At 30.7% G+C, this 14,317-nt stretch overlaps 1 protein-coding gene across 1 annotated transcript; it reads left to right on the top strand.

The window, feature by feature from the left end:
- The first annotated feature begins 2,274 nt into the window (after window positions 1-2,274).
- LOC114268227 (putative disease resistance protein At1g50180) lies at window positions 2,275-12,883 on the top strand. Its single transcript, XM_082910068.1, has 4 exons — window positions 2,275-2,893; window positions 8,074-8,697; window positions 10,363-12,133; window positions 12,564-12,883. Exons 1-4 carry the CDS (start codon window positions 2,467-2,469, stop codon window positions 12,655-12,657), a joined length of 2,916 nt encoding a protein of 971 aa, XP_082766194.1. The 5' UTR covers window positions 2,275-2,466; the 3' UTR covers window positions 12,658-12,883.
- Window positions 12,884-14,317: the final 1,434 nt, after the last annotated feature.

The raw sequence follows: 14,317 nt of genomic DNA, 5'->3' as shown, positions 1-14,317 counted from the left end.
CCTTTCCCTTTCCAAATCCCTCCCCAAATCCCCCAACCAAACACACCATAAATGAATTCTTTGCTCTTCTATCGCAGAGGGAGAATTGATTCTCTACTTTTCATCTCTTTGAGTAGGTGACAGCAAGGAGGGTAGGCAACTGGAGATAGAGTGGCGGCCGACGGTTTGGGATTGAGAGGTGAAGAAGATATGGGTAATTTAGGATTTTTCAAAATTAATGGTGTGTAGTGAGAAAAAAATCAAAGTATTAAAAATGTGTGGTGTGTATTGAGAAAATGGTGTGTACAGAGAGGTGCGGTGTGTAAATGGAATTATCCAAAAAAAAAAATATACACAAACATGAAGGGGTGCAAGTCTGCATCACACATATTTTCACTTATACCCCACCACAAAATAACTTGCACTCTCCATGTTTTAGTAAATTTTTTTCCTTATCCTATTGACAATTAATTACCCCATTTTTAATTGTGGGGGGCGGGGGCATAAAGTGATACATAACAATATAGTCGAAGGGAGTAAAGTATAATTTAACTGTCTTCTAACGTAATAGCACGTCAACTATCCCCCATTTTGAAAGATTATTTACTTCCAAACACCACTTCAAAAGTGTGTACCATATGCACCTTATCATAAATTTAATTGACATAATTTTACTACAAAATTTAGTAATATTAACCATAAAATACATAACCTCACCACAAATTGGCGTAATAAAAAATATCGTAATTAAGCCATAAACCCATAAACTTTTATTACATGAACCATAAAATTTTAAACATTTTCTTACGCTCATTTGTGATGAGATTATGTATTTTGTAATTAAAATTATGAAATTTTGTAATAAAATTATGCTAATTGTAATAGGGTATATATGTACACAACATTAGGTTTTCCAATATTAAATTAGGCCAAGATGTTCCAGGAGAGGGGAATGGCTGTCCTCCATATCCTTAAAATAAAATAAAAATATATTGAAAATCAAAATTAGTTGGGTTCCAAACTCACAAGAATAAACTAATCAATAAATCATTTATCTCATAGGGGGAATTATTTTACAGTAGGACAGAAAAAAATTATAAAGATATAAAAAGTGTAAATAATTTGGTGATAAGAATAACTAATAAGTCTGACTTATACACTTTTATATATATTTGTGTAAATTTTTTTTTTTTCAGTCCCATAATTCCTCCATTGTCATACAGATGACCGCTAAAGGCAATCTCTTTATTGCCACTGATTCCCCTCGTCGTCACACGCACAAATAACACGTTACAGCTGTGATTGGATAGTAAAATCGGGTAAAAAAATTAAATGAAGAACTAACAATGTGTCATTAAAACTTATGTATCATAAAATAAAAATATATTATAAATATTAATAATTAATATTATAATTTTTTTATTAATTTATATATATATTTTTAATCTGACCTAACTGTCAAGTAATTGATCCAAAATTAAAATTGAGGCCCCAATTTGGGGAGTGTAGGTTTTACTTAAAAAGTAAATTAAAATAATCCATTCTCGAATGATGGCCAAAAAAAGTAAAAATAAAATAAAATATAATTTTTTTATTATATTTATTTAAAATTTTTATTTAAATAGGATAAACACATTTCATAACACATCAAATTATAAAATAGAATTATTCATATGCAAAAAAGTAATTTTATATAATAGTAAAAAGATATAACTAGATAGAAAAATAGCAATGATCCATTTGCACAATTATTTTCTTTCGAATCCTTTCAAACGACACTTTTACTGGTAAGATGTTGGACTCTTATCAATAAAATTGTGTTTGATTGAGAAATTTAAGGAGAAATTTAAAAAAGAAAAAAAAAAGTATATGAAATTAAATAAAATATATATATACATTTTAGTTATATTTTACTTGCTTTTTTTTACCTTTCGAAATCTCTCAACTAAACATTTCATTCAAATTAGTGACAAAAATTATGTGAATGAATTATTAATATTCAAATTAGTGACAAAAATTATGTGAATGAATTATTAATCATAGACAAAATAGATAAAATGAGAAATGATTCCACACGTTTGCTCCACCACACAGGTTGCTCCCCGAAGGAATCAATCTCTCTTGTCTCTCTTAATTAAATCAACGACAATGCTAGGTAGCTCAAATTTTTGTGGCTCAAATGGCTCAAATCTGTCAAAACGACGTCGTTTTGACAGATTTTGAGTGTAAAATGACGTCATTTTGACAGATTTGAGCCATTTGAACCACAAAAATTTGAGCTACCAAACATTTTCCTTAAATCAATCTCTCTCTCTCTCTCTCTCTCTCTAGTCTTAACCAAACTGGCAACCACCATTTTATCAAGATTCTCAACCAGTTCAGTCCAGTCTCCAACCCCAAAGGCACCTCTTCTCCACCCGTCATCCAAACACATTTTTTTGTTGAGGGAGACTGGTGTGAGTTCAATTGAATTGACCTCAGATCGGAATGGAAATGCCTGTCGTATCCTTCATTGTAAACAGACTCGGAGTTTTGTTAACTGAAGAAGCTAAATTCTTACACGGAGTAAGCGGTCAAGTTGAACAAATCCGAGCCGAGTTAAAGCGAATGCAATGCTTCCTACAAGACGCAGATTATGCAATACAGTCTGATCATCATGTAGATGCGAGGGTCAGCAACTGGGTTGCGGAAATCAGAAAACTTGCTTATGAAACCGAAGACATCCTCGAAACTTATGTCATCCAAGTTTCATCCAAAAGGAACAAAAAGGGTTTCCGAAACACCCTTAAAAGACTCGCTTGCATCTTCAACGAATGGCTAGACGTTCACAAGGTCGGAAGTGAGATCGGTGCCATTAAAAACAAGATCACTCACCTCACCGCTAGTTTACATACTTACGGCTTGAAAAGTATAGGTGAGCCATTTCAAGTGATGATTTTAAATTTAAGTTTTTATTTATTGATTTATTAGTAATTTCAATTATTGTTTTATATTTTTTTATTTAAGTATATTTTTCTCTCTTTTGATATGCAAAATATTACTAATTAAAATTTGAAATTTAAATTGTGTTAATATATTCCATTAATCTTTCGTGTGACATTACCAGTTTTAACCAATTTTAGGAAAGAATAATATTTTATATTTTAATTTTTCAGTTAAATTTAGGGGAAATTAAAAAGAAATCTCTGTAAGTTTGTGTAAGATTTTAGGATGGAAAATTGACTTATAAATTTTATTTTGAGGAATGGTGATCTATTTAGTCCCAAGATTTTTTTATAGACCAATTAGTTTCATTGATTTTAGAAAGGTAGATTTAATATATTATTTGAAAATTGAATTTATAGTTATACCTTATTTCTATTATGTTTCCTTCTCTTTTTTTTTTTTTTTGGGGGGGGGGTATTAGAAAGGTAAGGTACACAATTTATGAGAATTAAATTTGGGATAAATTTTTGTATGAGAATCTTTTTTATTTGGAAAACATTTCAAAAAGAGTACAAAAATGACTTCAAATATAGAATTCTTCAAATATTTAAAAAAGATGCGAAATTCTTCAAATATTTCAAAAAGATGTGAGATTTTTCAAACATTTCAAAAAGAGTACAAAAATTCTTTAGTAAGCTTTCAACAAATGTATAATTTCAAACTGTAATATTCCAATCTAACACTTAAAAAAAAATAAAAATTCTTAGTGTATTTTTCTCAAACATTCCAATATAACACTTCAAAAAAGCTGTCACACCCCAAATCCGGGCATGATCGACCGTGGCCCACAGGGACTCAGCCCAAGGCACACGTAAGCCTAAACATGAACCCAAAATCACGAAGAATAAATGTGATGATAGCCCAGAAATAAATAAATCAAAACCCACCAGTGACAAGTCACAAGTATAAATGGCAAAATCAACCATAACCAACTTCCAAAAATATATACTAAATGGAATACAAATCGCCATAAAATAAAATAATTCTAAATAAATTCCCACCACACTGTATGCACAAAACCGACATAACAAGCTAAAACAAAATAATGAATGTCCTAGAGGTCTATGCAATTGAGTCTCTGCTACTCCATATGTCCACTTTAAGTCCTTCTAACACCTGGAAGTGATAAACAACTAAGTCACCTAATAGCTCAGTGAGTAGCAACATGGATAGTAAATACAATTTTGAAAACAGGGTTCAATTCCAAAATAAGATTTATATCACAGAAACTAGATTGGCATATAGTTTGGTAAAGACAATATGTTTCAAAACAAAAGGTTTCACAGTTCAACAGTTAAAATACTCATGTCTCTCAAAAACATGATAAATGACATTTTCCACTTAAAACAGATTATAACATGAACACCAATAATTTTCTGGGTACCAAGAAATAACACGTAATATGCCATACAGTTCTCAAGGCTATAAGCCCTGTTGGATCCAATATCGAATCAAGAGTCATCCTCGGGGTGGCAACCCGGGCCTTTTCTCTAAGACGATCCAATTGAAGGTCACCTAGCCTAACCTAGGTCTTTTCTTTACAATCGTTGAGCACTAGAGTCATCACGGTCTAACCCGGATCTGTTCTCTAGTGTCCAAAGTCACCACACACAGTGGAATATTTTCCCTAGACTAAATACACAGATGGTCCCAATAATCAATACACATCAGTTTCACAAAACATGGTAGTTCACCATTATAAACATGAGACCAAAACAAATAGTTTACAGTATGCCAAGTTCACACATGTTTCAGAAATAATTTGATTCCATTGATAATATAATAATTTATCAAAACAGTTTAGTTTTGAAACAACAATTTAATTTTTCAACAGTTCAGGGTAGGGAAACATTTATAAAAATATGTAGCATGAAACTACTCACCTGAAAATGAAATAATATAATCCTCGAATAGAGTATGAAAGTCTAACTAGTGCTCTGAACCAAGTATGAAGACTATACGTCACAACTAATTTAAAAATACTAAAGAGAATAATAAACTAAGTACCCCACACTAAAGCGCACTAACACAGCTCAATCCCACTCACCGTTACTCTTAAATAACACCTAAGTTCATGTTCTTCTAGGTCTAAAATTACCCAAGACATGGGTTCCGATCGAAACTTAACTAAAAGTAACTTTAACATAAGACAGAATTTTAAACAAGCTTTCCCAATCTAATCGTTAACTTTGAAAATTACAAAACTCACTCCACGTTATTCAAAAAATTTCAAAACCCTCCAGATATCAACTAATATATCCTAAGTTTCAAACCCAATTGGTTTCACTTGATTTGCTTATCCAAATAATTATTTACAATTAATTATATCGAAACAGATTGTTTTCTACAGTACTTTAAAGAAATTGACGGTTCTCTAAGTATACATGAGCAATCAATGCAAGGCCAAAAATGTAAGAAACTAGACTCATAATCGGTTCTAATGACGCTGATTTGATAATTTTCCGATTTATACCCAAAGAGCGACACTTCCGAACTTACTGTTTTAAACCAGTTTTCTGGACAGATTTGAACGCATCAGTTAATATCGATTTCGACTCTAAAAAATTATGAGAAAAGTCAGATATTCAATTCAATATGTAATTAATCTACTGTAAAAATTTCAGTTCAAAATTCATTCGTTTCATATGATTACTTGATTTTTAAAATTTGTGGTTCTGTGCAGAATTTCATACTCATAGATTGTACCCTCAACTTTATGTACCCATTTAATTCCTCAAACCACATAAAAGAAACATGATATTCACAAACATTGGTGGCCAAATACTCCTACCTAACCCACGTTTCACTTACAAGATCCACCATTACAAGCAAAAACACCCATTGAATATAACCCATGCTATATACTTGTTCTTCATACATCCACCATACCCATTACACTAATTCACACCAACTATTAATCTGATAGATATTCAAGCTACCTAATCAGTTAAGCTTTCATTCCTTTTTCTTCCAATGAATGCACAGAAACATATATACAAAATAACTATATTCACAGAATATTAGTTTCTACCTTGGAGATGGAGTTATTCAAGCACCAAACTAGTTCTTCAATTTTCATCAAAAGCTACTCCTATCTCCTCTTCACAGCTGCTAGTTGAATAATATGAGAGTTTAGGGTTACCCACACACTTTAAATAATTTGACTCCCTTATCCTTTTGCTTTTCTTTATTTATTATTTTATTATTATTAAAATCTTACTTCTAAATTAGAGATTTTCACCATAAATTTATTTTAGGTATAAAAATTAATTAAAAGACCTTCCAAATATTTAATTTGTACTTTAGGATTCACCACCAAAATATGAGATTGTAATATTATTATTATTTACTTAATTTTTATATTCGGGTTCTCATAAAAACTCCTTAGTGTAACACTCTAGTTTAACACATAAAAAAACTCCTTAGTGCACCTTTCTCAAACATAACACTCTAATATTATACTCTAAAAAAACTTCTTAATGTAACACTCTAATGTAACAAACACACAAAAAATTTTCTTAGTGTAACATTTTAATGTAACACACAAAAAACTTCTTAGTATATTTTTTCCAAACGTAACATTTCAATATAACACTCTGAAAAAACTCCTTAGTGTAACACTTTTATCAAACGTAACACTCCAAAAAAAATATGTAGGATCCTTCAAACCATTTCAAAATGATGAAAGATTCTTCAAACTGTTAAAAAAGGAGTACAAAAATTTCTTAGTAAATTTAAGCAAATATATAATTTCAAACTGTGAGTGTTACATTTGGAAAAAGTACACTAAAAAGTTTTGAATATTTTTGTATGTGTTACGTTTGAAAAAAAATACACTAAGGAGTTTTTTTAGTATTATGTTGTAACGTTTAAGAAAAGTACACCAATGAGTTTTTTAATATGTTATATTGGAGTGTTACGTTAGAGTTTTACGTTTTTGTTCATAATGTGGGTTTTGTTCCAAAATGAGGGAAAATTCAAAACTTCTATAGTGCGGATTGCCTAAATATATAATTTTACATTTGAAAAAATTTACTTTTATCTCTAAAAAATTAAACCCAAACATATAACTGAGATTTTTCTATTTTAATGGGATCTTTGGATTCATAAGGAAAAAGAGAAGACTAAACAATTCAAAAGATCACATTTTGAGATTTATTGGTGTTTCACCCTTTAAGTATAACAACAATTTGCTTACTAGTTAAAATTCTTGAGATTTGAAATCTTAAAATAATAATGACAACTCTAACATATATAGTCCAAAATGCCCTCATGATCTAAAAATCCTAATTTTTCTCGTAACGTCGTTTCTCTTTCGTGTGACCTTTTTATGTTGTTGAAGTGATTTCAAAATTTTAAAATTTAATAACTTTTGATTTATACCTCAAATTTTTTGTAAAATTTATATTTTTAGAAATTTGATTGACATAGTCTGACTTGGTTATCGAAATTTCACTAACCAAAATTTTACCAGCCTGTCTCATGTCAATAAAATTTCATCAACTTTTATTTTATTTTTTTTAATTTTGTATTCATCATGGATTTTATTTTACCGATATTGATGAAACGATTTCAAAAACACAAATTTTATAAATAAAAAAAATATAGATCAAAAGTTGCATAATTTTGAAATGTTTAAATGAGTTAAAAAAAGTAATAGGTGATACATGAAGCGGTATAGTGAGAGTATTTTTGTCACCGTATATTTTGGAGGACCTATATTATTATTATAAAAAATTATGTTGTCTTTATTCTTCAAAAAAAAATATTACTAGAAATAATAAGCAAAAAATCCTGTAAGTTTATAGAAACATATAAAAATATATTTTACAATTTTGACCTCCACTTTTTTTAATATATATTTTATAAAGGATGTTTTGTTATATGGTGAAAAATGATTCATAAAATAGAATTTTTATATACAAAATTCATACAAATTATGTGACACTATTATTTTTGGACCATAAAATGAGTGTTTTTTTCCTCTTTAAAATGGTCACAAAAGAAAAAAAAAATCATTTTATGTGAGTTTTTTGTATGAAAATTCTATTTCTACAACATTATTATTGAATATCGACCGTTAGAAAGACTAAACTAATATTGCTATAGGTGAAGGCATAAGAAGTTTGGCAGTTGAGAAGCAACAAGAATTGAGGCAATCGTATCAGCATGTTGTTGAAGAGGATTTTGTTGGGTTTGAGGAAGACTTGAACAAGGTTGTGAAGCATTTGGTGCAAGTTGATGACTTTACTCCTAGTCGAGTTGTCTCTATTTGCGGCATGGGTGGTTTGGGGAAGACCACTCTAGCTAAAAAAGTATATCATCACAAAGATGTCCAGAGTCACTTTGAAGGTTTGGCATGGGTGTGCATATCTCAACAGTATAAAAGAAGAGATATTCTGCAAGAAATCTTCATCAATCTTGTTCTAGAGAGGAAGGAAGATGTTGTTAGAATGACAAATAATGAGTTGTTTGAGCAACTTTATAAAGTCCAGCAGAGTAAAAAATGCTTAGTTGTCCTGGATGATATTTGGTCAATAGAGGCTTGGAAGAGCTTGGAACCGGCCTTTCCAAATGGAAACACAGGTAGCAAAATATTGCTAACGACTCGTAATAAAATATTGCCTTCGCAGATAGATCCATACCCTATCGTCCATGAACCCCAGTGTTTAAATGACAAGGAAAGTTGGTATCTACTTCAAAAAAAATCATTACTAAGAAGAGATGGTAAAGGTAATATTAATCAGTCCACCTTGCTATATTTTTTATACGAATTAAATTATTTCAATGTTAGTTTTCATATCATCTGTGTGGTCTATTATCATCCAAAAAGATTAATGACCCATGGGTTGAAATTTGGGAAAGATATGGAAATACTCTAGCTCTACTGGCCATAGGGTCGAACCAAATGTATTTAGAATATTCATTTATGAAAACTACATAAAATTGAAAACTTAGGGATTACTTTACAGTGAGACAGAAAATAAAATTTTACACAAACATGCTTGCATCTCCATAACTTTTCACTTGCATCTCCATAATTTTACACAAATATTAGATACGTCCAGAGTACTATATTATCTACATGATCTAGTATCGGCCAATGAGAAACCGCAACACACTAAATAGTCAGCATTTGTCTCCTAACAACCCCACAAAGATTACTTAACATGTTTCATTCATAAAATTTTTTGCTATATGCAATTAATTTGAAACACCATATAGACAATCACACATAATACTCTAAGACTAGTCACTAATTATTCATTAAAATTTGAATGACTTATGTCATGCATGACGACTTTGTAATACTAGCTCAGAGAATGGAATCTGAAAGAAGGTTACGGGTACATACATCACTCTTTCTACTTTTTTATATGCCTTTTTATAAAAAGTTAAAAATCAACTAAAATAGCAAATTTCCAAAAGGGGCCACAATTCATTTCTTGCCCTTAACATCACTCTCTCTGCACCAAATGCATGCATGAATTTGAGAAATCCTTTTTCTTCTTCTTTGTTGATATAGAACTTTTGATTGAAAAGATGCACGTATCAATGTAAACAGTGCTGACTTTGAGGCAAAGTTGAGGAAACGGTTGTTTTGGAATTCAAAAATTGGTTGAAAAAAAGGGTTCTAAAAGACTATCCCTTAAATAGAAACAAAAAAGCTTGTTGATGTAGTAAATTATTTAAAACTAATGGATGATGCAAGAATCAGTGTAAACAGTGCTGACCTTGAGGCAAAGTTAAGGAAACGGCTGTTTTGGAATTCAAAAATTGGTTGAAAAAAAGGGTTCTAAAAAACTATCCCTTAAATAGAAACAAAAAAGCTTGTTGATGTAGTAAATTATTTAAAACTAATGGATGATTAATTTCTAAATATATAGTTTGTGTATAAAATGTTATAGACTATCCCTGTTACAGTTGTTTCTGAGGAAATCAACTTATTAAAACTGAAATTGATTAAATCTTACCTTTGGTCAACTTTGTCACAAAAATGATTCGATGGATGTGATTATTAAATTGAATTATGCAAGTTTGATTAGTAATTTCACAACTAATAATTTGAGTTTTATACTTGAGAATATGAAAGTTCAAAATTTTTGAAATAAAATTTAAATTACTAACCGATTTGATTTTGCAAAAAAAAAAAAAAAAAAGCTTTAAAAATCAATTCACATTACAAGCTTGCTTTAGAATTATCTATCTATATATGTATAAAAGGCCCATATTAAAAACTTGATTTGGGTCTCGAAAAAGTCGGCAAATTTCCCTTGTTTATTGCTTATTCACGCAAGCATTCATTAGAATTTTTATTTTTGTTGTTTTATAGAATCTAGGCAATAATCTATTTTTTTTTTTGTTGTTTTTAAAGTTTGCATTTTGTTGTTGTTGTAGACTCCAGAGTGCTTGACACAAACATGGAGGCATTAGGGAGGAAAATGGTAAAGCTATGTGCTGGTTTACCGTTAGCAATCATTGTGCTTGGTGGACTTTTGGCAAGAAAGCATACATTAAGGGAATGGGAGATGGTATACCAAAATGTTCATTCGCATAAATGGAATGACGAGCCAACACAACATGACAATGGAGTATCAACGGTGTTAGCTTTAAGCTATCATGACTTGCCTTATCAATTGAAGCCATGTTTTCTATATTTTGGTCACTTTCCGGAGGATTATGGGATAAATGCTGAAAGACTATATCACTTATGGATAGCTGACGGTATAATTGTAGATGATGATAGAGTGGGGGATGAAACAATAATGGATGTGGCAAAACGTTACTTGGGTGCACTAGCACAGCGGTGCATGGTTGAAGTACATGTAGACATGTATACTCAAAGGATCAATTATTGCCGCATTCATGACCTTATGCTAGATTTGTGTTTATCAAAGGCAAAAATGAATGATTTTCTCGAGATCATTCATCTCCAACGCGAAACTGATCTAGCTGATTGGTTTTCCACCACATCAACAACCACTACTCCTAAAATACGCAAACTTGCAATTCATTTGAGTAGGGATGTCGAAAAAGTTGTCCTCCCTGACTTGGAGACAAATAAACAGCTAAGATCAATATTGTTGTATGATCCAAGAATTCACTTGTGGCCTTTATCTAGTGACGAAAAGTCTTCAATAGAGTTGAACTCCCATGTCGAGTACTTCAAATTGCTTAGGAATTTGGATCTTGAAGGATTTAAGTTTGCTGAAAAGTCAGTCGAATCAATAGGTAACCTAATTAGCTTGAGGTACTTGAGTTTTAGAAGTTGTTTCATACCTAAGTGGCATTCGTCTATCTGCAAGTTGAAATACTTGCAAACCTTGGATTTACAACATTGCGAGTTCAACCCAGGTGAAGTAATAGTCTTACATGGAATGGAACAATTGAGGCATTTGTATATTCCTCGCAATGCTAAATTCAAATTTGATGGGTTAAGCAACCTCGAAACATTAGGAGGGTTTGACACAAGATCTTGTGACGTCAATGATCTGTGTAAATTGATCAATCTTCGGCAACTAGAAGATGCAACTTTCTCGGAGGAGGACAATCAGGACTTAGCGGCTTTCATCAACTACCTAAACATCAGTGCCAACCACCTTCAACATACATCCTTATCAGTTGAATTTTACAAAAAAGAAGAAGAGTTGACTCTTCTCAAAAAACAACTGTTAGGGTGTCACCATCTTTACAAATTGAGTATTAGTGGAATTATTCCCAAGTTACCAGAGTACTGCCAGGGTTTCTCTCCCAGCCTCATCGAGTTAATTTTGTTTAGATGTGAACTTGAAGAAGACCCTATGCCAACATTGGAGAGGCTACCTAACCTACAATATCTCTATTTAGGTAGTGGTGCCTTTATGGGGGACAAAATGGTTTGCTCAGCTAATGGTTTTCCCCAACTCAAAACCCTATCTCTCTATCAGTTGATGCTCTTAAAAGAGTGGGAGGTGGAAAAAGGAGCGATGCCCAATCTCTCTAATTTAAAAATTGCTTATTGCGAAGGACTTGAAATGGTTCCAGAGGGACTGAGATTCATTGCTACCCTCCAACGATTTACAATTAGAGGAGCGGACGATAAATTCAATAACAAGCTTCGAAGGGTCAATGGTAAACAAGGAGAAGATTTTTACAAAGTGCGACATGTGTCTTCCCTCAGCATTATTGGGTAAATTTCTTAATTCTGGATAATCCTTTCTTTCACAAGAGACGAAACAACTGTTGGGTCTCTTATCATTTCTTTCACATCCCCCTCATTAATTCTCATCACAAAATTTGTTGATATATACATATATTTCTCTGCTTTTTTGCCTTTATATTGGTTTAGGGGTGGACAAATTACCATAGAGTAAAAAAATTAAACCAAACTAACATATTTAGATTGGGTTTGTTTTTTTTTTTTTTTTAATACATTGGTTTAGTTTTGGGTCTTGAATTTGTCAATTTGATAGGATTGGATTGATTTTTGAATTACCCTTTATCTAAATCGAACAAACTTTATAACCAAATATATATATCGGCATGTTTTTGCCTAATGGATTTATTCTAATGGATTTGATTGCAACTAATCATTTCTCTCTATTTATTTTGATTTTTAGTCAATATGAAGAAAGAGAACGGGAAAGGAAAGAAATTTTCTGTCAATATGTAGAAGAAGAATGGGAAGTGAAAGAAGAAGAAGAAGAATGGTAAGTGGAAGAAGAAAATACTGGAAGTTAGAGTTGGAATTCATGGTACTTAATTTTATTTTATTAGTTGTGTTACTAGTTTTGATTTGCATAGGTTGTATTTAGTCTTCGTTTGGCATTGGCTTTTGTAGTTAGTTTTTTTGTGTTGGGACTTTTTTAGCCTCGTTTAGTTTAGCTTTTTTTGACTTTTGTAAGAAAAAAAAAGTATAATAATTATGGTTTGGATGTAATATTTTGTCTTGTTGGCTTATGTAGCCAATTTTGTCTTTTTGTGCTTTTTTAGCCAAAAATCTAAAACCAAACAAAGCTTTAAGCTTTCTGATCCAAAAAAAAAAAAAAAAAAAAGCAAAGCTTTAAGCTTGAGTTAGATTTCACTATACTATTCACAGCAGTTAACTTGTATTAAACAATGTTTATTTTGTGTTTGCGTTATATTTAAGTATTAAAGACTTATTTATTTTAATTATTGATCAATTTATTTTTTTTTTTGAATCGAATTGATTTGGTTCAAGTGCATGATTCATTTAAATTGGTTCTAAATTTAATGTCAACTCAAACCAAACTGGTCCAATCACACCCCTATATTGGTTCATATCCTTTGAGATTTTTTTAATATATGGCCAGAGCAATAAAAGTTGAGATTTTTCTAATAGATCCCTTATAATAAGATTTTTTTATAAGAACACAAACGAGCCCATAAGTTTTACTGTGAGGAGGACAACACGTGTAGAAAACACAACCCAATTACTGAATAGCTAATTTTATTTTTTAAACTTTTAAATACTAACTATTAACTTAAATTTTTATTTTTTTAAAGTATTTTTTGGAATAGTCTCGTTGAAATCTATTTAGTAGGAGTTCGTATTGAATTTGCAATATTGAAGAAAATGTTATTTATTTTCAAACAATGAAATTTTTATTATTTATAAATTATCTTTTATAAATAGAGAAATTTCAAATTAAAAGCTAAAAGTCGAGGATTAAATGCTAAAAAATGAAAAACCATATTTCATTGTTTGTAAATTAGAAAAAAAAGTTCACTGTCTAGTGACATCAAATAGAAAATTTTAAACTAGAGGCAAAATTAACATTAGTTGTTAAAAAGATTGCGATAAAAAGACGTCTCACACTCACTATCAAGGAGAAACTTTTGTTATGTATAGTGTTCTTTTCTTTTTTGTTTTGTTTCCTCCTATGCTCATAATTATTTGTTTTTTATGAGCAATAAATATAAGTGATGGACTAAAACATATATATATATATATATATACACTAGCCATCAGCATGCAATGAGTGTGCAACTCAAAAAAAATATATATATATTATAAGAATAATGATAAAAAAAAAAATGCACATGCTTTACTCAAGTGGTAAGAGCATTTATTATTAGGAAAATGATTTAGAGCCCTAAAATCCCTCCCCCTAATCCCCCTAATTTCCTTTTCTGGAAACTGTTTTCTTTTTCTTTTCTTTTTTTCTTTTTTTCTTTTTTTTTTTTTACTTAAAATGGATTTTCGGGGGATTCGGGGGTCCCCCCTTTCGGGGGATGAATCACTTCCCTTATTATTAAATCCATGGTCATGAATTTGAGACTTGTCCTCCTCTTTGCTTAATTTTTATAAAAACTCCAAATATAGGGGTATTTTGAAAAAAAGAATCAAAAT

This window comes from Camellia sinensis, chromosome 15 (genome assembly GCF_055761805.1).
Source record: "Camellia sinensis isolate YWXY chromosome 15, ASM5576180v1, whole genome shotgun sequence".
Taxonomy (NCBI): Eukaryota; Viridiplantae; Streptophyta; class Magnoliopsida; order Ericales; family Theaceae; genus Camellia; species Camellia sinensis.
This window is presented reverse-complemented; position numbering and strand designations above follow the sequence as displayed.